At 40.0% G+C, this 25,445-nt stretch overlaps 1 protein-coding gene across 1 annotated transcript; it reads left to right on the top strand.

Moving 5' to 3' along the window:
• Window positions 1-917: 917 nt before the first annotated feature.
• On the top strand, window positions 918-25,234 carry LOC311079888 (B-cell receptor CD22-like; the record flags this gene model as incomplete). Its single annotated transcript, XM_084109610.1, has 9 exons — window positions 918-1,023; window positions 2,728-2,988; window positions 3,062-3,325; window positions 9,106-9,369; window positions 19,907-20,158; window positions 20,232-20,495; window positions 23,664-23,909; window positions 24,002-24,103; window positions 24,983-25,234. 9 exons carry the CDS (start codon window positions 918-920, stop codon window positions 25,018-25,020), a joined length of 1,797 nt encoding a protein of 598 aa, XP_083965736.1. The 3' UTR covers window positions 25,021-25,234.
• Between the last annotated feature and the right edge of the window lie 211 nt (window positions 25,235-25,445).

The raw sequence follows: 25,445 nt of genomic DNA on the forward strand, positions 1-25,445 counted from the left end.
TATTTTTTTTTTAAAAGCAGCATCTATAATGTGTTCTCTCTCTCTAATTCTCTCCCTCTTTGTTTCTTTTTGGGTTTTTTAGCGCTGACTTCAAATATCCATTCTGGACACACTCAATGTGAGTTGCATATTTGTTCTTTATAAAACAATACATGACACGTGACCATGATAACATGAGCAATTACAGACATTACTTCCGTCTGTATATTAACTCTTAATCATTATATTCTTCAGATAGACCAGTACCACATCTAATTGTATATCCCCAGAGATCTGTGTTCATGGGAGACACAGTAACTTTCACATGTGATCTGGGAATCTCGACTGGATGGACGTTTTCCTGGTTCATCAAGACCATGTGGCATTATGGCATAAATCATTATGAATTAATCAATGTTCAAGCCTCTGATGAAGGACTTTATGGGTGTTTTGCAACCAGAATAATGTTCTACAATATAGAGTACTCAGAGTGCAGTGAAATGGTTATGTTAACAGTACAAGGTAAGCTTTTCTTTGGTTTTGTTTGTCTATACTGTTAAGTACAAATGCTACAAAAATGTAGACTACTTTCCACTACTAAAGATAATTAAAGGGTTACTCAACCCCTGGTCAGAGCCTAACTCCACCCACTGGCAATATTTGAAAAAGCCTTGTGCACTTGAGACCCGCTTTCAATAATCATGTTCGCATAAGCAGATAATGAGTTGCCAAAGAGTTGACATCTTTATCTTTTCATACAGATTAAAAAAAACCTTGGGAGAAACCAGGCTCAGTCGGGGGCCAGTTCTCCTTTGGTCAACGAACGAACAATGTATTATGAATCAGGGACCATTATAGGTCAGAAGTCAGATTGGATTGGAACATTCAGAATATTTATCCAGTTCCATCTGGTTGAAGATCGGAGTCATCACGCTGGTATGGAGACGGGCTTGTTGAGGATCAGTGCCACTGGCTGTCGTGTCTTCACATGGGAGAGTCTAGTTGACACAATCTCTGCTGCGTTGAGGTCGTGTCTAGGCTCAGGTCTGATCTGGATAAGACCAGAATCCAGCTGTCTACAGTAAACATCGGAATAAACAGAAAGATTAGCGCAGATGCCATTCTTCTTATGATGTAACAACGAGTACATTGGGTGTTATAAGAAGTGCTCCCGGTTCTGGCTGACCTAGGTTTATGAATCATGGAAAGTGTTGATTATAGCATCATATTTAGATTGTGGTATGAAAGGTTGCAGTGGGTGAGCATTGTAGCCGATCACAGACATGTTGAGCGCATGAATGCAGTGAACTCATCATGAAGTGAAGATAATGGGTAGACGCTCAGTCTAGGTGCTAATTCTGGGTTTATCACCAGGTTCACTCAGGAGTGCCGGCCAGAACACCACTTAAGGCCAAATATTCCAGAGTATGAAATGACGAGCTGAGAGATAGTTCTTATTATTCTGTTTATTCTTTCCGCTTTCTTGTGTCTGTAATTCTCAGTGTGTAATTTGAGTGTGTTTTTTTCCTCATTCACGCACACTCTGAGGAAAAATGTCACTCACAATGAGAATCCAACTGACTGACGATCGCTATCGTACTGCATACTAACTTTGACAACCGACCATCTTTCATACTGCATACTAACTGCGTGACGTCACATACAATATACAAACCAGCGCGCGCGTCCGCTCTCCTATTACAAGCACTGAAAAAACGGCAGTAAACATAAAACATAACTCACAAAATGGTCAACTGTATTACATAATAGCAACGCTAATATAACTTTGGGGCCTTTTCTACACATCATATCTGCACACTAACAAATGCTTTCATCATAACTAACAGTGCAAACACAATGTAAATAAGAGATTTGTTGATTCAAACGAGAGTTTTGGCGAGAGTCCAGAACACTCGTGCTGTTTGATTGACAGTCCAGCGATTGTAAAGTGAGCGTGCTTTGATTGCTTTCTATATATAATTTGGTCACTGCACTGGTGATTTTGCTTAGACATGTACACATCATCATCGCCTTTTTTCAATTGTTTTCCTATGGCAGTGAGCGTTCTGCGTGCTGTTTATGCGCCCCAGTCGCCTTGCGTTTTACCGCCTGCTGCGCCCCGCGTTTTTGCAGTTGAAAGAAAAAAAGCAACTTCGAGCGAAAAAAGTGCCCAAAGTCATCGCGTTTTTTTTTTTTTTTTTGTTAGAGCGCTCATGATTAGACTGACAGGAATGCTGACTCCCTGGTTACTTAGCAACATAAAAAACACAGCACACTGCCAGGTCTGTGTGATTCGAACCTGAAAAACGCGTTAGGTGTGATTGGGGCTTAAATAAAGTTAAAAAAGTGAAATCATAGTCAAGGAACCCTTTAAGTCATTGGTAAATTCTAAGCACTATATCTCCATATCTCTCTTTGAGTGGTCTGACATGTCATTTGTTGGCACAAACAAAAATGTGAGTTTGGTCTGGCTCTATCTTTTGGTTTGAATAATGGAGGGTGGAGGTGATATGTTTAGGAAACACACTCAGAAAGTACTTGGGATAAAAGCATCCACTAAACAAATAAATGTCAATGCAAATCATTATTATCATTATTCGTTATTTTGTCTTTTTTCGTTGGGTGCTATTAGTAAAAGTGGAACAACACTTTTATATTTAAAAGAAAACATTTTCAGACAAACTGACAAATATGGAACATAATGCCTGTGTTTGTGAGAGATACACTCAATGTTGTTTCACTGTGTAGATAAACCGCAGCCGTTTCTGACTGTAAAGCCCCAGAGTTCAGTGTTCACTGGAGACACAGTTACTCTCAGCTGTGACGTGGGAAGCTCAACTGGATGGACGTTTCTCTGGTGGAAAGACTCAAACTGGGAATCCAGTGATTATGCAGGAACTAAAACAATCAGTTCTGTGAGCGTCTCTGATGGAGCAACATACGAGTGTACAGCACAGCAAGGAGAATACTACACACACTTCAGTAATGCAATAAAGATAACAGTGAGAGGTAAGTAATCTTTCTATATTTTGTGTTTTAATTACTTCCAGACATGTGAAATGTGTGTTTGCTCATTTCACAGAGAGACCCAAACCTGTAGTGAAGGTGAAGCCTGATGTTCGTGTGTTCAGAGGAGAGAGAGTCACTCTCACATGTGACATACAGGAGACAGGAGTCTGGAGGTACAGCTGGTATAAAGATCAAGATCACAGCAGAAGAACAGACCAGATCTATATAATCACATCTGTGGATCCGTCTCATGCTGGTCTGTACAGCTGCAGAGGAACTCTGACTGAAACCCTACAGAACTCAGAGATCAGTGATGGAGTTACACTGACAGTATCAGGTGAGTGAGTTTATCTTTTCCTCACTGTGACAATCATGAGTCCACAAAGACATTAGATAACCAGGCAAGTGTGTGCTTAGTTTGTCTTTATGTTTTTACTGCTTTTCACTGAAATAGTAGCACACACTACTATCATGTTCCAATTCAGTTTATGTTCTAAATAACATTTTGCAAACAGATGTTTGTGTTGGTCCAATCGAGCGATGGTGACACTGTGACAGAGAATATGAGGCTATTTTAGTTCACACAAAGTACACTCAAAGTCTCAATGTGCAGGACAGGTAGACTTAGCCTATGTCCTCAAGACATTTTCAGTTCATTCTAGTTGGCCTTCTCCTCATGTTATCAAAAGATGACTTGTAACCAGTGTATTGTGAAAGCTTGGATGTTATACTGTAGTTTGCCCTCGGTCAGACAGAGTCAAGATAAATGTCCTTTAGAGGAGGCAGTCAGAAGGCGTATCTCCTCTTTCAAGCATTAATCACTGATTAAAATAAAAAGGAAAAGGTCAAGTTGTGACCACTTTAATTCTATAAATGCAATGGAGAATAGATCTGTTTTGAAGAAGCTCCTCTTGTTTTTGGAACTAAGAAATAATCTCCATGTAGTTTGTGACCTTCACACATAGAAACTATGCAGCTGAATATGCATTGGAAAACCATCATTTTCCACATACTCTAATATCAGTGTTACACAAATACAGGTGATGTTTTCTGACTATTGTCATGTCCTATGAGTATCTAGGGTTATTTTCTTAGCAGAACATAACAAAATGAATGTTTTGAAGAGCATTTGTCTGGGTCCTGCCACAGCACCACAACAAGAAGATCCTTTTTAACATCTTTATTTACTAAGGCTCTTAACATATAACAGTTTACAGAGTACAGCTTAAGCCCTATTCACACGGGATAATTACCTGGCCATGTCTGTAATTGTTAAAGTAAAAATTCCCTCGCAAATGACCTACCATATTTCGCCGAACACCGAGATCCTGTGATAATATTAGTCCTGCGCGAATCGGCATCTCTGTGATTTGGTGGGGTCGTATATCATTTTTTCAAGGTTTTTGTTTCCTGTGCGCTTTTTTATCCATCTTTTGCAAAAAATGGAGGCTGCGTTGGAGGGTTTTGATTTTGGGTGCTGGGTGATATTAGCCTGGGTTCCCCCATGCTGCCTTGAGCGCAGTGCGATTTTATTCACACTGCTAGGCAGCCTGGATTCCATGGACTAGATTTTCGCCTCAGCGAGGGAACCAATCACAGAATGGGGAGGGAGCAGCAAGACGATGACGACGTCTATGCGACACACCAAAGCAGTTTGTTTATATCTATGGATCTAACATGGCAGCAGAAGCGAAGTTACCTTTCGATGCGGCCTTAGATAGTGTTCTAAGTAGTTTAGAACGCAAGTTTATTTCATCTTCTTCCTCGTCGAATTTCTGTCGCTCTACATACGTCATCTGGTAAAATTAAAACGATTGGCTATGAGCTACGTACAGGAACATTTGAAAGACATTCGTAGCGTCCAATAAACGGCTCTGGGCATTCGTAAACCACGCCTCAAATACGAGAAAATGAACATGTGGTTCCCAGACCACGTCTCAATGAGAAAGAGGTCTGACGTTAGCCAGGCTAGGGTCATATCGCTATACACCATACAACTATACAATTTGCAGAAAGAGAAAGCTGAAAACCATCAGAAGAGCAAAAACAAAAAGAATGATTAGCAGCATGCGGTAAGGAACATTCTTGTGTTTGTTATATCATACAGCTAGACTTATAACAGCAAGACATTTCCAAGCAATAGCCTATTGACAACATATCAGTGTGCAGTGAAATGGTTATGTTAACAGTACAAGGTAAGCTTTTCTTTGGTTTTGTTTGTCTATACTGTTAAGTACAAATGTTACAAAAATGTAGACTACTTTCCACCACTAAAGATAATTAAAAGGTTAATCAACCCCTGGTCAGAGCCTAACTCCACCCACTGGCAATATTTGAAAAAGCCTTGTGCACCTGAGACCCGCTTTCAATAATCATGTTCACATTAGCAGATAATGAGTTGCCATGAGAACGACTGACATCTTTATCTTTTCATACAGATTACATAAACAGAGAATATTTGTTTTCATTTTGAATTAGATCATTTAATAGCAGAGACTTAAATATTTATAAAGATATATTGCTTATGCCTGTGTGACTAGTATTCGCTGAGTTTTGTTTAAGTTTAGAGATGTGCTTCTGAAAAAAAGATCATCGAGATGGAGAGGCAGAAAGCATACCCTGTTTTCTTTATTTTACAAAAGCACAGTGGTTTATTATTTGGCGCGTTTGTCAACCCCAGAGGATTAACTTTAGCCTAATAGGAAGGAACATAAATTGTGACTTAAAATATATGCTCACTCACTTCAAGACGCCGCTGTGGTGGTGGAGTCCATGCAGGAGGAGCAGCGTTTGGCACTGCGTCGCTTTTCAGCACAAGCTGTGTAGAGAAGCCCATTTTACCAAGGCTACACGAAATAATCTAAATAACTATATAAGTGCTATTCTAACTAGATGCTAATATACGCTATCCATCCTGACTGTTTTCAATACTCGCAATTCCAACTCCTGACTCTTACGATTTTGATGGAACAAGATGTTTTTATACCAGGGGCTTCCAAGGACGAACTGGTGCCTGCTTATGTCACGCGGCACCACAACTTCCAATAGATTCAAAATTCAACTGCAGTAGCAACCGTTCAACCTGAAGAGGGCATCACTCAGACGTTTTTACACCATATATTGTAGAATTTAAACACTTTATACCCAAATGTCAAAAAAATTACTTGAATCAATGAACAGCACTAATAAAGCACCATTCTTACAGATCATTAACTAAAAAAGTTGTTTTAGGCTTAAGTTACCTTTTGACATGTAATTTCAGTGGTTTTAATTCACACAAACACACACACATACATTATCGTGGCATTAAACATACGCCATTTATCTTGTTTAACACGTTCGTTTTGTCATTATTTGCTATATCCAGCAAAGTAAACAATCAGACAGGTCGTATGGAAATAATATATATATGAGCAGAAATATATATATATATATATATATATATATATATATACAAGCTATATATGTCTGTGTGTTTATGCTGCATGAGTAATATATGCAATACATTACACATACAGTACTATATCTGATCACATACATCTATATATTATGATGTATTACTGAGTATACAATTACATACATTATGATATATAAGTAAATATATTGACACATATTAAATAAATAAATAAATAAATAAATACAATTCTAAGGTTTGTTTGGTTTTTATTAAAAGTTTCTCGTATCCCATTTGTGTGCGAAAAGACCTATAATTGAAGGGATCATGAACTGCATTATTTTATTATTTTATGATGTTTCCTGGGGTAAACTTGCATCACTACCATGATTTTTACATCAAAATTGTAATAATTTAATAATAAAAGGCATTTTTCCTATCCTGATTTTAGCCCTCTGATTTGAATGCTCTGTTTTAAGGGGCGTGTCTGCTGTGAGCATTCAGTGTAAACGCCCACTGCTGTGATTGGCTTACATCTTTGCATATGGAAATAGCTAAGTATTATGTGGAATTCTCTCGAAAACGTTTAGTACATTTTTACTATTACAGTTCTCAAGTCAAGTCAAGTCACCTTTATTTATATAGCGCTTTTTATAATACATATTGTTTCAAAGCAGCTTTACAGTGATAACAGGAAAATAATGCAACAAAGTTTATTTCACTGTACAGCATATCTAGAAGAAAATAGTGACATAGTCAAGCTTACGTAAGTTCAGTGATGGTTCATTTTTGTTGTAAAGTTATTAATTTAGTTCATATATAGCCACTCTGGAGAAAACAGTGATGTCATCGTCCAGCTCAGTTCAGTTCTCATATAATGGTGTCAATGCAGGCAGATCAATAATACTGTTGAATGTTAAATGTCCCCATAAGCAAGCCAAAAGCAAAAGGTGACAGTGGCAAGGAACCAAAGCTATCAGGTGACAGAATGGAGGAAAAAAAAAAACCTTGGGAGAAACCAGGCTCAGTCGGGGGCCAGTTCTCCTTTGGTCAACGAACAAACAGTGTATTATGATTCAGGGACCATTATAGGTCAGAAGTCAGATTGGATTCGAACATTCAGAATATTTTTCCAGTTCCACCTGGTTGAAGATCGGAGTCATCACACTGGTATGGAGACGGGTTTGTTGAGGATCAGTGCCACTGGCTGTCGTGTCTTCAAATGGGAGAGTCTAGTTGACACAATCTCTGCTGCGTTGTGGTGGTGTCTAGGCTCAGGTCTGATCTGGACACGGCCAGAATCCGGCTGTCTACAGTAAACATCGGAATAAACAGAAAGACTAGCGCAGATGCCATTCTTCTTATGATGTAACAACGGGTGTTATAAGAAGTGCTCCCGGTTCTGGCTGACCTAGTTTATAGGTTTATGAATCGTGGAAAGTGTTGATTATAGCATCATATGTAGATCTTGGCATGAAAGGTTGCAGTGGATGAGCATTGTAGCCGATCACAGAGATGTTGAGCGCATGAATGCAGCGATCTTGTCATATCTGCACACTAACGAATGCTTTCATCATAACTAACAGTGCAAACACAATGTAAATAAGAGATTTGTTGATTCAAACGAGAGTTTTGGCGAGAGTCCAGAACACTCGTGCTGTTTGATTGACAGTTCCAGTGATTGTAAAGTGAGCGTGATTTGATTGCTTTCTATATATAATTTAACCACAGTTTAAATAACATATTAGAAACTTTTTAAACTTTAAAAAAGTAAAAAAAAATGACTTGCATGTTGCGCAGTTCCTGTCGGATCCAATATAGAAGGCACAGCATAGTTTTTTTTTTTTTTTCTCAGGCTCTCTGCAAATCTTGCAGCTGTGTTTTTCCACATGGCTCTGCACAACATGTTGCACTCATCAAAGGCATGGTTATTGCTTAGTTGCTTGATCCAGTGTTAGCCTCATGTCTGTTATTTACCTACTACTACTTGTTGTGCTCAAACCAATGGGTGGGGCTACTGAACTTTAGGGTTCGTGATGTCACCAACCCAGGAAGAAGCTTGTTGTAATTCCTACCAGTCGTAGTCCTTAAAATTGATTTCTGTAAAAGAAAATATGTCCCTTTGCATTATTTGAGCTTTGTAACTTTGCAGATGTTGTTTATGCTCAAACAGCAGCATTGCACACTAAGGCCCCGATCACACCTAAAGCGTTTTATTTTTGCAGTGAGATGCACCTTTTTTTTTCTTTTCTTTTTTTTTAAGAGTGCTCATGATTAGACTGACAGGACAACTGACTCCCTGGTTACTTAGCAACATAAAAAACACAGCACACTACCAGTTCTGTGTGATCGGTCGATTGGCTGTGCTGTGTGATCGGTGCTTAACTAAAGTTAAAAAAGTGAAATCATAGTCAAGGAACCCTTTAAGTCATTGGTAAATTCTAAGCACTATATCTCCATATCTCTCTTTGAGTGGTCTGAAATATAATTTGTTGGCACAAACAAAAATGTGAATTTGGTCTGGCACTATCTTTTGGTTTGAATAATGGAGGGTGGAGGTGGTATTTAGGAAACACACTCAGAAAGTACTTGTGATAAAAGCATCCACTAAACAAATAAATGTATATGTAATGTAAGATAACAGTGAGAGGTAAGTAATCTTTCTATATTTTGAGTTTTAATTACTTTCAGACATGTGAAATGTGTGTTTGCTCATTTCACAGAGAGACCCAAACCTGTAGTGAAGGTGAAGCCTGATGTTCGTGTGTTCAGAGGAGAGAGAGTCACTCTCACATGTGACATACAGGAGACAGGAGTCTGGAGGTACAGCTGGTATAAAGATCAAGATCACAGCAGAAGAACAGACCAGATCTATATAATCACATCTGTGGATCCGTCTCATGCTGGTCTGTACAGCTGTAGAGGAACTCAGACTGAAACCCCACAGTACTCAGAGATCAGTGATGGAGTTACACTGACAGTATCAGGTGAGTGAGTTTATCTTTTCCTCACTTTGAGAATCATGAGTCCACAAAGACATTAGATAACCAGGCAAGTGTGTGCTTAGTGTGTCTTTATGTTTTTACTGCTTTTCACTGAAATAGTAGCACACACTACTATCATGTTCCAACTCAGTTTATGTTCTGGATAACATTTTGCAAACAGATGTTTGTGTTGGTCCAATCAGCGATGGTGACACTGTGACAGAGAATATGAGGCTATTTTAGTTCACAGAAAGTACACTCAAAGTCTCGATGTGCAGGACAGGTAGACTTAGCCTATGTCCTCAAGACATTTTCAGTTCATTCTAGTTGGCCTTCTCCTCATGTTATCAAAAGATGACTTGTTACCAGTGTATTGTGAAAGCTTGGATGTTATACTGTAGTTTGCCCTCGGTCAGACAGAGTCAAGATAAATGTCCTTTAGAGGAGGCAGTCAGAAGGCATATCTCCACTTTCAAGCATTATTCATTGATTAAAATAAAAAGGAAAAGGTCAAGTTGTGACCACTTTAATTCTGTAAATGCAATGGAGAATAGACCTGTTTTGAAGATGCTCCTCTTGTTTTTTGAAATAAAAAATAATCTCCATGTAGTTTGTGACCTTCACACATAGAAACTATGCAGCTGAACATGCATTGGGGAACCATCATTTTCCACATACTCTAATATATGTGTTACACAAATACAGGTGATGTTTTCTGACTATTGTCATGTCCTATGAGTGTCTAGGGTTCTTTTCTTAGCAAAACATAACAAAATTAATGTTTTGAAGAGCATTTGTATGGGTCCTGCCACAGCACCACAACAAGAAGATCCTTTTTAACTTTATTCAAAGGCTCTTTAACATATAACAGTTTACTTACAGAGTACAACTTAAGCCCTATTCACACGGGATAATTACCTGGCCATGTCTGTAATTGTTAAAGTAAAAATTCCCTCACAAATGACCTACCATATTTTGCCGAACACCGAGATCCTGTGATAATATTAGTCCTGTGCGAATCGGCATCTCTGTGATTTGGTGGGGTCGTATATCATTTTTTCAAGGTTTTTGTTTCCTGTGCGCTTTTTTATCCATCTTTTGCGAAAAATGGAGGCTGCGTTGGAGGGTTTTGATTTTGGGTGCTGGGTGATATTAGCCTGGATTCCCCCATGCTGCCTTGAGCGCAGTGCGATTTTATTCACGCTGCTAGGCAGCCTGGATTCCACTGACTAGATTTTCGCCTCAGCGAGGGAACCAATCACAGAACGGGGAGGGAGCAGCAAGACGATGACGACGTCTATGCGACACACCAAAGCAGTTTGTTTATATCTATGGATCTAACATGGCAGCAGAAGCGAAGTTACCTTTCGATGCAGCCTTAGATAGTGTTCTAAGTAGTTTAGAACGCAAGTTTACAGCGGGGGAAATAAGTATTGAACACGTCATCATTTTTCTCAGTAAATATATTTCCAAAGGTGCTAGTGACATGAAATTTTCACCAGATGTTGGTAACAACCCAAGTAAGCCATGCATACAAAGAAACAAACAAAAATAAGTTCAGAAATTAAGTTATGTGTAATAATGTGAAATGACACAGGGAAAAAGTATTGAACACATGAAGAAAGGGAGGTGCAAAAAGGCATGGAAAGCCAAGACAACTGCTGAAAACTTGCTAGTTCAGTCCCAAATGTTGGCCTACAAAAAGGTCTCATTGCCAAGGTGTCACACAAGACACATCTCATGATGGGTAAAAGCAAAGAGCTGTCTCAAGACCTTCGCAACCTAATTGTTGCAAAACATAATGATGGCATTGGTTATAGGCGCCATTCTAAGCTTCTGAATGGTCCAGTGAGCACTTCTGGGGTGCTCATTGAAATTTGTCTCGACCAGTGCTCCTCGCAAGATTTCTGACAGAGGAGTGAAAAGAATAATCAGAAGAGTTGTCCAAGAGCCAACACCAAGTTGTATGTTGTTTTTAGGGTAATGTGCACTGCCATTTCTCCTCCAAATATGGTGTGTATTATGGCATCCAAACAGTTCAATTTTGCTCTCATGTGACGACACTATATTCTCCCAGTATTTCACTGGCTTTTCCAAATGTTGTGCAGCAAACTTTAAATGAGCTTCAACATGCTTTTTTTTTCAGTAATGGAATCTTGCGTGGTGAGCGTGCATACAGGCCATGGTGGTGGAGTGCATTACTTACTGTTTTCTTTGAGACAACAGTACCTACTATCTGCAGGTCTTTTTGAAGCTCTCCACAAGTGATCCTTGGCTCTTGGACAACTCTTCTGATTATTCTTTTCACTCCTCTATCAGAAATCTTGCGAGGAGCACTGGTCGAGGCAAATTTATGGTGAAATTATTGTCTTTCCACTTCCGTATTATGGCCCCAAAAGTGCTCACTGGACCATTCAGAAGCTTAGAATGGCGCCTATAACCAATGCCATCATTATGTTTTGCAACAATTAGGTTGCGAAGGTCTTGAGACAGCTCTTTGCTTTTACCCATCATGAGATGTGTCTTGTGTGACACCTTGGCAATGAGACCTTTTTGTAGGCCATCATTTGGGACTGAACCAGCTGTTATTAATTTCCACTGACAGGGGGCTGGATTGCTTTTTAATTACTGTAAGTTTTCAGCAGTTGTCTTGGCTTTCAATGCCTTTTTGCGCCTCCCTTTCTTCATGTGTTCAATACTTTTTTCCTGTGTCATTTTACATTATTACACATAACTTAATTTCTGAACCTTTTTTTGTTTATTTCTTTGTATGTATGGCTTACCTGGGTTGTTACCAACATCTGGTGAAAATTTCATGTCAATATCACCTTTGGAAATATATTTATTGAGAAAAATGACGATGTGTTCAATACTTATTTCCCCCGCTGTATTTCGTCTTCTTCCTCGTCGAATTTCTGTCGCTCTACATACGTCATCTGGTAAAATTAAAACGATTGGCTATGAGCTACGTACAGGCGCATTTGAAAGACATTCGTAGCGTCCAATAAACATCTCTGGGCATTCGTAAACCACGCCTCAAATACGAGAAAATGAACATGTGGTTCCCAGACCACGTCTCAATGAGAAAGATATGGCTAGGGTCATATCGCTATACACCATACAACTATACAATTTGCAGAAAGAGAAAGCTGAAAACCATCAGAAGAGCAAAAACAAAAAGAATGATTAGCAGCATGCGGTAAGGAACATTCTTGTGTTTGTTATATCATACAGCTAGACTTATAACAGCAAGACATTTCCAAGCAATAGCCTATTGACAACATATCAGTGTGCAGTGAAATGGTTATGTTAACAGTACAAGGTAAGCTTTTCTTTGGTTTTGTTTGTCTATACTGTTAAGTACAAATGTTACAAAAATGTAGACTACTTTCCACCACTAAAGATAATTAAAAGGTTAATCAACCCCTGGTCAGAGCCTAACTCCACCCACTGGCAATATTTGAAAAAGCCTTGTGCACCTGAGACCCGCTTTCAATAATCATGTTCACATTAGCAGATAATGAGTTGCCATGAGAACGACTGACATCTTTATCTTTTCATACAGATTACATAAACAGAGAATATTTGTTTTCATTTTGAATTAGATCATTTAATAGCAGAGACTTAAATGTTTATAAAGATATATTGCTTATGCCTGTGTGTCTAGTATTCGCTGAGTTTTGTTTAAGTTTAGAGATGTTAAGTTCATCGAGATGGAGAGGCAGAAAGCATACCCTGTTTTCTTTATTTTACAAAAGCACAGTGGTTTATTGTTTGGCGTGTTTGTCAACCCCAGAGGATTAACTTTAGCCTAATAGGAAGGAACATAAATTGTGACTAAAAATATATGCTCACTCACTTCAAGACGCCGCTGTGGTGGTGGAGTCCATGCAGGAGGAGCAGCGTTTGGCACTGCGTCGCTTTTCAGCACAAGCTGTGTAGAGAAGTCCATTTTACCAAGGCTACACGAAATAATCTAAATAACTATATAAATGCTATTCTAACTAGATGCTAATATACGCTATCCATCCTGACTGTTTTCAATACTCGCAATTCCAACTCCTGACTCACTACGGTTTTGATGGAACAAAATGTTTTTATACCAGGGGCTTCCAAGGACGAACTGGTGCCTGCTTATGTCACGCGGCACCACAACTTCCAATAGTTTCAAAATTCAACTGCAGTAGCAACCGTTCAACCCGAAGAGGGCAGCACTCAGACGTTTTTACACCATATATTGTAGAATTTAAACACTTTATACCCAAATGTAAAAAAAAAATTCTGAATCAATGAACAGCACTAATAAAGCACCATTCTTACAGATCATTAACTAAAAAAAGTTGTTTTAGGCTTTAGTTACCTTTTGACATGTAATTTCAGTGGTTTTAATTCACACAAACACACACACATACATTATCGTGGCATTAAACATACGCCATTTATCTTGTTTAACACGTTCATTTTGTCATTATTTGCTATATCCAGCAAAGTAAACAATCAGACAGGTCTTATGGAAATAATATATATATATATATATATGAGCAGAAATTATATATATATATATATATATATATATATATATATATATATATATATATATATATATATATATACACACAAGCTATATATGTCTGTGTGTTTATGCTGCATGAGTAATATATGCAATACATTACACATACAGTACTATATCTGATCACATATACATCTAGATATTATTGTAAGGTCCGGTAAAGGAAGAAGACAAGCCAAGCAAAGTACAAAAATAACAAAGGTTCTTTAATAGGAGGTAACTCCAAACAAACAAGAAACAGTGTGCTGGTGCACAAACAATAACCGACTAAGACATGAGTGAGGAGGGGAACTAAATACAGACACAGATGAACACAAGACAGGTGATGCAGATGATGATAACGGTGAACAGGTGGGTAATAGAGGGAGTGAGTTCAGGTGTGGAGACAAGGAGGATTCTGGGAACTGTAGTGAACAGGACAAAGACAGACGGTGAATGTGACATTGCTCCCCCCTCCCGCTAGGCGCAACCCGCGCCGTAGAAGGCAGAACACGGGAGGGAGGGTGGGCATCCTGGAGTCTGTGACCGAAGGGTGAACAGAGATGACAGACAGGAGACTCCAGCATGGTATCGCTGCCACGGTGGTGCAGGATAAGGAGGTGGCCATGGCGAAGCAGGCCCTTCGGACGGCCATGGCGGTGAAGACCCTTCAGGTGACCATGGCGGAGAAGACCCTTCGGGCGGCCATGGCGGTGAAGACCCTTCAGGTGACCATGGCGGAGAAGACCCTTCAGGCGGCCATGGCGGTGAAGACCCTTCAGGTGACCATGGCGGAGAAGACCCTTCGGGCGGCCATGGCGGTGAAGACCCTTCAGGTGACCATGGCGGAGAAGACCCTTCGGGCGGCCATGGCGGTGAAGACCCTTCAGGTGACCATGGCGGTGAGGACCCTTCGGGCGGCCATGGCGGAGAAGACCCTTCAGGTGGGCAGGACGGCATTGGGAACCGTGTCGGTGAGGCCTCCACGGTCCCCCCAGAGGACTTATAGCCCCCCCCCCAAAAAAAATTCTTGGGGAAATTATCAGGCTCTGGTTCAAGGCTGGATGAGACGGGGGGCGAAGGCGGCTCTGGGCTGGACAGGACCAGGGGTGAAGAAGTCTTTGAGCTGGGCAGGACCAGCGGCGAAGACGCCTTTGGGAAGACTGGCTCTGGCTCTTGCTCGAAGACTGGCTCTCGCTCGACAGGGCAGGCGACATCTGGACTCGGAACTGGACTCGGAACTGGATCTGGCTCCTCTGGGCCAACAACTGTCTCAGGCTCGGCGGGCATTATGCGAACTGCCTTGGCTTCGGCAGATCTGGCGTGAAGTGCGGGCTCGGCTGGACTCGGAACTGGACTCGGAACTGGATCTGGCCTCTCTGGGCCAACAACTGTCTCAGGCTCGGCGGGCATGACGCGAACTGCCTTGGCTTCGGCAGATCGGGCGTGAAGTACGGGCTCGGCTGGACTCGGAACTGGATCTGGCTCTTCTGGGCCAACGACTGTCTCAGGCTCGGCGGGCATGACGCGAACTGCCTTGGCTTCGGCAGATCTGGCGTGAAGTGCGGGCTCGGCTGGACTCGGAACTGGACTCTGAACTGGATCTGGCTGCTCTGGGCCAACAACTGGCTCAGGCTCGGCGGGCATGACGCTCTCAGTCTCAGGCACGGCGGGCATGTCGCGAACTGCCTTGGCTTCGGCAGATCTGGCGTGAAGTGCGGGCTCGGCTGGACTGGCGTGAAGTGCGGGCTCGGCTGGACTGGCGTGAAGTGCAGTCTCGGCTGGACTGGCGTGAAGTGCAAGCGCGGCTGGACTGGCGTGAAGTGCAGGCTCGGCTGGACTGGCGTGAAGTGCAGGCTCGGCTGGACTGGCGTGAAGTGCAGGCTCGGCTGGAATGGCAAATTGCAACAGATCGCGGCCATCCCGAGCCAAAGCCGCGATCTGTCCAGCGAGCTCCCAGCTCATGATGTGGTCGGTTATTCTGTAAGGTCCGGGTAAAGGAAGAAGACAAGCCAAGCAAAGTACAAAAATAACAAAGGTTCTTTAATAGGACGTAACTCCAAACAAACAAGAAACAATGTGCTGGTGCACAAACAATAACCAACTAAGACATGAGTGAGGATTGGAACTAAATACAGACACAGATGAACACAAGACAGGTGATGCAGATGATGATAACGGTGAACAGGTGGGTAATAGAGGGAGTGAGTTCAGGTGTATAGACAAGGAGGCTTCTGGGAACTGTAGTGAACAGGACAAAGACAGACGGTGAATGTGACAATTATGATGTATTACTGAGTATAAAATTACATACATTATGATATACAGCGGGGGAAATAAGTATTGAACACGTCGTCATTTTTCTCAGTAAATATATTTCCAAAGGTGCTAGTGACATGAAATTTTCACCAGATGTTGGTAACAACCCAGGTAAGCCATACATTCAAAGAAACAAACAAAAATAAGTTCAGAAATTAAGTTATGTGTAATAATGTAAAAGATTCCATTACTGAAAAAAAAAAGCATGTTGAAGCTCATTTAAAGTTTGCTGCACAACATTTGGAAAAGCCAGTGAAATACTGGGAGAATATAGTGTCGTCACATGAGAGCAAAATTGAACTGTTTGGATGCCATAATACACACCATATTTGGAGGAGAAATGGCAGTGCACATTACCCTAAAAACACCATGCAACTTGGTGTTGGCTCTTGGACAACTCTTCTGATTATTCTTTTCACTCCTCTGTCAGAAATCTTGCGAGGAGCACTGGTCGAGACAAATTTATGGTGAAATTGTCTTTCCACTTCCGTATTATGGCCCCAGAAGTGCTCACTGGACCATTCAGAAGCTTAGAATGGCGCCTATAACCAATGTCATCATTATGTTTTGCAACAATTAGGTTGCGAAGGTCTTGAGACAGCTCTTTGCTTTTACCCATCATGAGATGTGTCTTGTGTGACACCTTGGCAATGAGACCTTTTTGTAGGCCAACATTTGGGACTGAACTAGCTGTTATTAATTTCCACTGACAGGGGGCTGGATTGCTTTTAATTACTGTAAGTTTTCAGCAGTTGTCTTGGCTTTCCATGCCTTTTTGCACCTCCCTTTCTTCATGTGTTCAATACTTTTTCCCTGTGTCATTTCACATTATTACACATAACTTAATTTCTGAACTTATTTTTGTTTGTTTCTTTGTATGTATGGCTTACTTGGGTTGTTACCAACATCTGGTGAAAATTTCATGTCAATAGCACCTTTGGAAATATATGTACTGAGAAAAATGATGACATGTTCAATACTTATTTCCCCCGCTGTATAAGTAAATATATTGTCACATATTAAATAAATAAATAAATAAATAAATAAATAAATAAATAAATAAATAAATACAATTCTAAGGTTTGTTTGTTTTTTATTAAAAGTTTCTCGTATCCCATTTGTGTGCGAAAAGACCTATAATTGAAGGGATCATGAACTGCGTTATTTTATTATTTTATAGTGTTTCCTGGGGTACACTTGCATCACTATTATGATTTTTACATCAAAATTGTAATAATTTAATAATAAAAGGCATTTTTCCTATCCTGATTTTAGCCCTCTGATTTGAATGCTCTGTTTTGCATTTGTCTGCTGTGAGCATTCAGTGTAAACGGCCACTGCTGTGATTGGCTTACATCTTTGCATATGGAAATAGCTAAGTATTATGTGGAATTCTCTCGAAAACGTTTAGTACATTTTTACTATTACAGTTCTCAAGTCAAGTCAAGTCACCTTTATTTATATAGCGCTTTTTATAATACATATTGTTTCAAAGCAGCTTTACAGTGATAACAGGAAAATAATGCAACAAAGTTTATTTCACTGTACAGCATATCTAGAAGAAAATAGTGACATAGTCAAGCTTACGTAAGTTCAGTGATGGTTCATTTTTGTTGTAAAGTTATTAATTTAGTTCATATATAGCCACTCTGGAGAAAACAGTGATGTCATCGTCCAGCTCAGTTCAGTTCTCATATAATGGTGTCAATGCAGGCAGATCAATAATATTGTTGAATGTTAAATGTCCCCATAAGCAAGCCAAAAGCAAAAGGTGACAGTGGCAAGGAACCAAAGCTATCAGGTGACAGAATGGAGGAAAAAAAAAAAACCTTGGGAGAAACCAGGCTCAGTCGGGGGCCAGTTCTCCTTTGGTCAACGAACAAACAGTGTATTATGATTCAGGGACCATTATAGGTCAGAAGTCAGATTGGATTGGAACATTCAGAATATTTTTCCAGTTTCACCTGGTTGAAGATCGGAGTCATCACGCTGGTATGGAGACGGGTTTGTTGAGGATCAGTGCCACTGGCTGTCGTGTCTTCAAATGGGAGAGTCTAGTTGACACAATCTCTGCTGCGTTGTGGTGGTGTCTAGGCTCAGGTCTGATCTGGACACGGCCAGAATCCGGCTGTCTACAGTAAACATCGGAATAAACAGAAAGACTAGTGCAGATGCCATTCTTCTTATGATGTAACAACGAGTACAAGAAGTGCTCCCGGTTCTGGCTGACCTAGTTTATAGGTTTATGAATCGTGGAAAGTGTTGATTATAGCATCATATGTAGATCTTGGCATGAAAGGTTGCAGTGGATGAGCATTGTAGCCGATCACAGACATGTTGAGCGCATGAATGCAGCGATCTTGTCATATCTGCACACTAACGAATGCTTTCATCATAACTAACAGTGCAAACACAATGTAAATAAGAGATTTGTTGATTCAAACGGGAGTTTTGGCGAGAGTCCAGAACACTCGTGCTGTTTGATTGACAGTTCCAGCGATTGTAAAGTGAGCGTGATTTGATTGCTTTCTATATATAATTTAACCACAGTTTAAATAACATATTAGAAACTTTTTAAACTTTAAACTTTAAAAAAGTAAAAAAAAATGACTCGCATGTTGCGCAGTTCCTGTCGGATCCAATATAGAAGGCACAGCATAGTTTTTTTTTTTTTTTCTCAGGCTCTCTGCAAATCTTGCAGCTGTGTTTTTCCACATGGCTCTGCACAACATGTTGCACTCATCAAAGGCATGGTTATTGCTTAGTTGCTTGATCCAGTGTTAGCCTCATGTCTGTTATTTACCTACTACTACTTGTTGTGCTCAAACCAATGGGTGGGGCTACTGAACTTTAGGGTTCGTGATGTCACCAACCCAGGAAGAAGCTTGTTGTAATTCCTACCAGTCGTAGTCCTTAAAATTGATTTCTGTAAAAGAAAATATGTCCCTTTGCATTATTTGCAATTATTGTAACTTTGCAGATGTTGTTTATGCTCAAACAGCAGCATTGCACACTAAGGTGATCACACCTAACACGTTTTTTTTTTTTTTTTTGCAGTGAGATGCGCCTTTTAAAAAAAAAAAAATAATAATTTTTAAGAGTGCCCATGATTAGACTGACAGGACAGCTGACTCCCTGGTTACTTAGCAACATAAAAAACACAGCACACTACCAGGTCTGTGTGATCGGCCGATTGGCCGTGCTGTGTGCCTCGCGTTTTCGAACCTGAAAAACGCGTTAGGTGTGATCGGGGCTTAACTAAAGTTAAAAAAGTGAAATCATAGTCAAGGAACCATTTAAGTCATTGGTAAATTCTAAGCACTATATCTCCATATCTCTCTTTGAGTGGTCTGACATGTCATTTGTTGGCACAAACAAAAATGTAAGTTTGGTCTGGCACTATCTTTTGGTTTGAATAATGGAGGGTGGAGGTGGTATTTAGGAAACATACTCAGAAAGTACTTGGGATAAAAGCATCCACTAAACAAATAAATGTCAATGCAAATCATTATTATCATTATTCGTTATTTTGGCTTTTTTCGTTGGGTGCTATTAGTAAAAGTGGAACAACACTTTTATATTTAAAAGAAAACATTTTCAGACAAACTGACAAATATGGAACATAATGCCTGTGTTTGTGAGAGATGCACTCAATGTTGTTTCACTGTGTAGATAAACCGCAGCCGTTTCTGACTGTAAAGCCCCAGAGTTCAGTGTTCACTGGAGACACAGTTACTCTCAGCTGTGACTTGGGAAGCTCAACTGGATGGACGTTTCTCTGGAGGAAAGACTCAAACTCCAGTGATTATGCAGGAATTAAAACAATCAGTTCTGTGAGCGTCTCTGATGGAGGAACATACGGGTGTAGAGCACAGCGAGGAGAATACTACACAGACCTCAGTCATGTTAAGATAACAGTGAGAGGTAAGTAATCTTTCTATATTTTGAGTTTTAATGACTTTCAGACATGTGAAATGTGTGTTTGCTCATTTCACAGAGAGACCCAAACCTGTAGTGAAGGTGAAGCCTGATGTTCGTGTGTTCAGAGGAGAGAGAGTCACTCTCACATGTGACATACAGGAGACAGGAGTCTGGAGGTACAGCTGGTATAAAGATCAAGATAACCGCAGAAGAACAGACCAGATCTATATAATCACATCTGTGGATCCGTCTCATGCTGGTCTGTACAGCTGCAGAGGAACTCTGACTGAAACCCTACAGAACTCAGAGATCAGTGATGGAGTTACACTGACAGTATCAGGTGAGTGAGTTTATCTTTTCCTCACTTTGACAATCATGAGTCCACAAAGACATTAGATAACCAGGCAAGTGTGTGCTTAGTTTGCCTTTATGTTTTTACTGCTTTTCACTGAAATAGTAGCACACACTACTATCATGTTCCAACTCAGTTTATGTTCTAGATAACATTTTGCAAACAGATGTTTGTGTTGGTCCAATCAGCGATGGTGAAACTGTGACAGAGAATATGAGGCTATTTTAGTTCACAGAAAGTACACTCAAAGTCTCAATGTGCAGGACAGGTAGACTTAGCCTATGTCCTCAAGACATTTTCAGTTCATTCTAGTTGGCCTTCTCTTCATGTTATCAAAAGATGACTTGTAACCAGTGTATTGTGAAAGCTTGGATGTTATACTGTAGTTTGCCCTCGGTCAGACAGAGTCAAGATAAATGTCCTTTAGAGGAGGCAGTCAGAAGGCATATCTCCACTTTCAAGCATTATTCATTGATTAAAATAAAAAGGAAAAGGTCAAGTTGTGACCACTTTAATTCTGTAAATGCAATGGAGAATAGATCTGTTTTGAAGAAGCTCCTCTTGTTTTTGGAACTAAGAAATAATCTCCATGTAGTTTGTGACCTTCACACATAGAAACTATGCAGCTGAATATGCATTGGGAAACCATCATTTTCCACATACTCTAATATCAGTGTTACACAAGTACAGGTGATGTTTTCTGACAATTGTTATATCCTATGAGTGTCTAGGGTTCTTTTCTTTGCAAAACATAACAAAATTAATGTTTTGAAGAGCATTTGTTTGGGTCCTGCCACAGCACCACAACAACAAGATCCTTTTTAACACCTTTATTCAAAGGCTCTTAACATATAACAGTTTACTTACAGAGTACAACTTAAGCCCTATTCGCACAGGATAAGTATTACCTGGTGACCTCTAGTCATTTGTTATTGCGGAGGTTCCCCTACCATATTTCCATAAATGACCTACCATATTTCGCCAAACACCGAGGTCCTGTGATAATATTAGTCCCGTGCAAATTGGCCTCTCTGTGATTTGGTGGGGTCGTATATAATTTTTTCAAGGTTTTTGTTTTCTGTGCGCTTTTTTTATCCATCTTTTGCGAAGAATGGAGGCTGCGTTGGAGTGTTTTGATAGTATTTTGGGTGCTGGGTCTTATCGCTATACACCATACAACTATACAATTTGCAGAAAGAGAAAGCTGAAAACCATCAGAAGAGCAAAAACAAAAAGAATGATTTGATGGAGATGAATGACATATAGCAGCATGCAGTAAGGAACATTCTTCTGTTTGTTATATCATACAGCTAGACCTATAACGGCAAGACATTTTCAAGCAATAGCCTATTGACATCATATCCGGGAGATAAGTCAGTAAATTTGAGTAAAATCACAGGCTTCGCTTATCCAGTGCGAATGCGCCACACAAAATTCAGATGTGGGTGGGTAATTTCTAAATCACATGTGGTCCCCAGATAATACTAATCCAGTGCGAATAGGTCTTTAGGAAGGAAACAAAGACTTCAGAAGGGGGCAATGCCAAAATAACAAACAAAAGTTTAGTCTATCTGGTAGTTAAATTCTTACTAAGCCTGTCAAAGAGTAACAAATAAATAACAGAAATGTACATTCACTCCCTAACCACAAACCAGGTGAAAGCTCATGGTTTTGATTTGTTCTTTTGTCTATTTTTTTTTTTGGTCTTTTTTGTGCTCTGTTCTTGAGGTGTTATACCATGGAAATCCAGAGTTCTCGCGAGAGCACAAGTTGAATTTGCTCAGCGAGTTTACTCTGGCGTCGAGTAATGATGCTCATTAAATATGCACTTGTATCCGAGCTGCACCAATCACATCAGGTTATCTGATATAGGCGGGCCAGAGGCGAGCTAAACAGATGATGACAGCAATGTGATGAAGTCTTTAGGTGTGTTCGACATTGGCTGCGGCTGGATGTAACCGATCGGCGAGAGTAGCCACGTACAGGCGGGGAGGAGCTGCAAACGCAACAAGTAAAGCAACAAGCCCTGTGAAGCCGTGGTTTACAGTGAATTTAGAACAGCTAAGGGACACTGTTAGGCAAGACGCCGAACACTCTTTTTATGGCATAGTGAATCCGGCCAATCGTGGAACAGCTGTGTCGTCATCAGAGCTTGTGCAGCCGCTCTTGAGAAGCTGGGCTGGCTGAGTTCTCAGGCTACGGTCGAATCGCTCTCGCGCTACTTTGATGGCATACGTCACAGTCACGTGGCGTCGGCACTGTATCAAGTCGGACAAAATTTCTAACCGGCATGCACTGCTTCAAGTCAGCCGCCGATCGGTCTGCGCAGAGCTGCATGTCGAACAAGCCTATTAGTAAACATTGCAAGATGGTTACGGATGAACACCAGTTGTTTGAAACGGCTTTGGCCGCTACAATGAACGAGTTAGACTTGGCTTTTTATCTAAAAGAGGAACAGAAGACGGCGCTCGAATCGTTCCTTTGCAAGAAGGGTGTTTTTGCTGTTTTGCCGACCGGATACGGCAAGAGTCTAATCTACCAGTTACCTCCGCTGGTAGCTAAGCGTATGAGGCTTTTTGTGATTGGTCGTAGTGTTATCCTATTGCGTGCAGTGAGATTTTCAAATGCATGCTTGGTGCCGCCCCTCAAGCTGGCCGATTTTAATTAGTCAATGGCAGACCATTAATCTTTCAGATTTAGGTCTGGATTTCCAGGCTAGAGGTGTTATAGAGTAAAGCAACAAGCCCTGTGAAGCCGTGGTTTACAGTGAATTTAGAACAGCTAAGGGACACTGTTAGGCAAGACGCCGAACACTCTTTTTATGGCATAGTCCATAAAAATATTGATTTTATTTATTTATGTTTGTATTGTAATTTACAATGGCTTCGAACACAGCTTAGCCAATCAGAATCAAGGACTGAAACTCTCTATTTTATAAAGTGTTTTTAAATATGCATTTTGTGTTTTTACACTTTATATGCACCTGTTCATAAATTATTTTATGTGAGTGCATCTTTTTTCTCTTTTGTTGAACTATAGAATAAAAAATAAAAAAAAGCATTTGTTTGTTTGTTCTCATGTTTTCGTTGATTTTATCAGCATATTCCAAAGATAGTTCACAATTTTACAGCTTACATACATTTCTTGTGTTTGTAGACGGTGAGGTGATTCTGGAGAGTTCTGTTGATCCTGTGATTGAGGGAGAGACTCTGACTCTACACTGTTTACATCGATCTACAAACTCCCCGATCCTCAGCGCTGATTTCTATAAAGACGGATCACTGATCCAGAATCAGACGACAGGAGAGATGAGCATCACTACTGTCTCAAAGTCACATGAGGGTTTCTACTACTGTAAAACAGAGAGAGGACAGTCACCCCGCAGTTGGATCTCAGTCAGAGGTGAAAATGCATCAGTGCATATTTGTAAATGCATAAGAGTGCAATGCTTTGTTTTCTTGCTTGAGTATAACTTTGTCAGTTTGTTTTTCCAGAAGCTTCAATCTCAGTCCCCAAACTTCTCAGTTCTCTACTGGCAGCCTTCATGTTTCTGCTCGTGTCCATCATATTGGCTGTCAAATGCTACAGAGCTCATGGTGAGATCTCCTTTCTTTCAGTGTGACTGTTGAATTTCAGTGTGACTGTTGAATTTCAGTGTGACTTGAATTTGTTGAATGCTCTGTCAGTTTTATTAACAAACAATACAGTATCTCAGGTTTGTGTGTGCATTTGTTCTACGAGTCCACCAGGGCTGTGATTTTCTCTTTGTTTTTTGTTGTTTGATTAACATTAATGACACAGTCAACAGCAGGTTTATAGGCTGCAGTCACTTTAAGACCTAATGCATGGATCCAGTATACTGATACACACGTGTTTTTCTTTCTCAACAGTCTGTTCACTTAGCACATGAATACTCACCAAGACTGGCCTTTTGACATAATTTTTTGTGTATTTGGCCATATGAGCTGTGGAAGAGAACTGAATTCGGGATTTTGCGCTGTCCGAGAAACCGCTTTGTGTGTGCGCGAGTACCGCATTGAGTTTTTAAACTATTTTTGACATTATGTATATCACACGGATGTAACAGTCATGTGTCCAGTCTGTTCTCTGCTATCTGCATTAAGCTAACGTTTTGATTTTACCTAACTTAACATTCAGTTATTGCAAGCCATTGCAATATGCATGTCACAATATGTATTTGCGATATATTGTTCAGTCCTTATAGAAGGTTTAGATTTGTTTATAAATAAACAAGGGAACATTTATAAATATATTTAGCCAGAATTATTTTATAAGTTACATGGAAGTAGTAAAGTAAAATGCTTCTGTAGCATTTCTCAGATAGTAAAGGAGAAAATTGTTCTACAGCCATTAGTCTGTAGTCATTATGATGAACTTTATGTAAAAACAATAAATGTATATGTGTCTTCATTTACACTGCAAGGTTAATGTGTGTTTGTGTTTGTGTTTTACAGTTAAGCCTGATGAGGTTATGCCATATACCAATATATAGTCACAGAGGAATGGAGTCATGATGAATCAATGAAATCAGAACTCTGTTTTCTTTTATTCTAAAAGAAGCTGGCAAATGCACAGCAAATTGTCTGGTGTAACATGTTTGAAAATTGTTTTGATATATCCTGTCTGTATTATTAACCTTGAGTCTTGATTTGTTTTACTATGCATCTTCATTTTTTCTTTTATTTTAAATAAATCTGCACACCATCTGTTTGGCTCAGTTAATTATGTTTTGTTCACCTCAGGCAGAGTAGATGGCTGTTAATTTGGCAGATGACTTTATCCAAAGCAGCTTACATTGCATACATTTTTTTTTTTTTTATATATATATATATATAAGTTCAAGCATTCCATGGGAATCGAACCCATGACCTTGGTGTTGCTAGCATAATGCTTTTTGAGCTACAGAATTAAAGATAA

This window comes from Abramis brama, assembly GCF_963993115.1.
Source record: "Abramis brama genome assembly, chromosome: 3".
NCBI lineage: Eukaryota > Metazoa > Chordata > Actinopteri > Cypriniformes > Leuciscidae > Abramis > Abramis brama.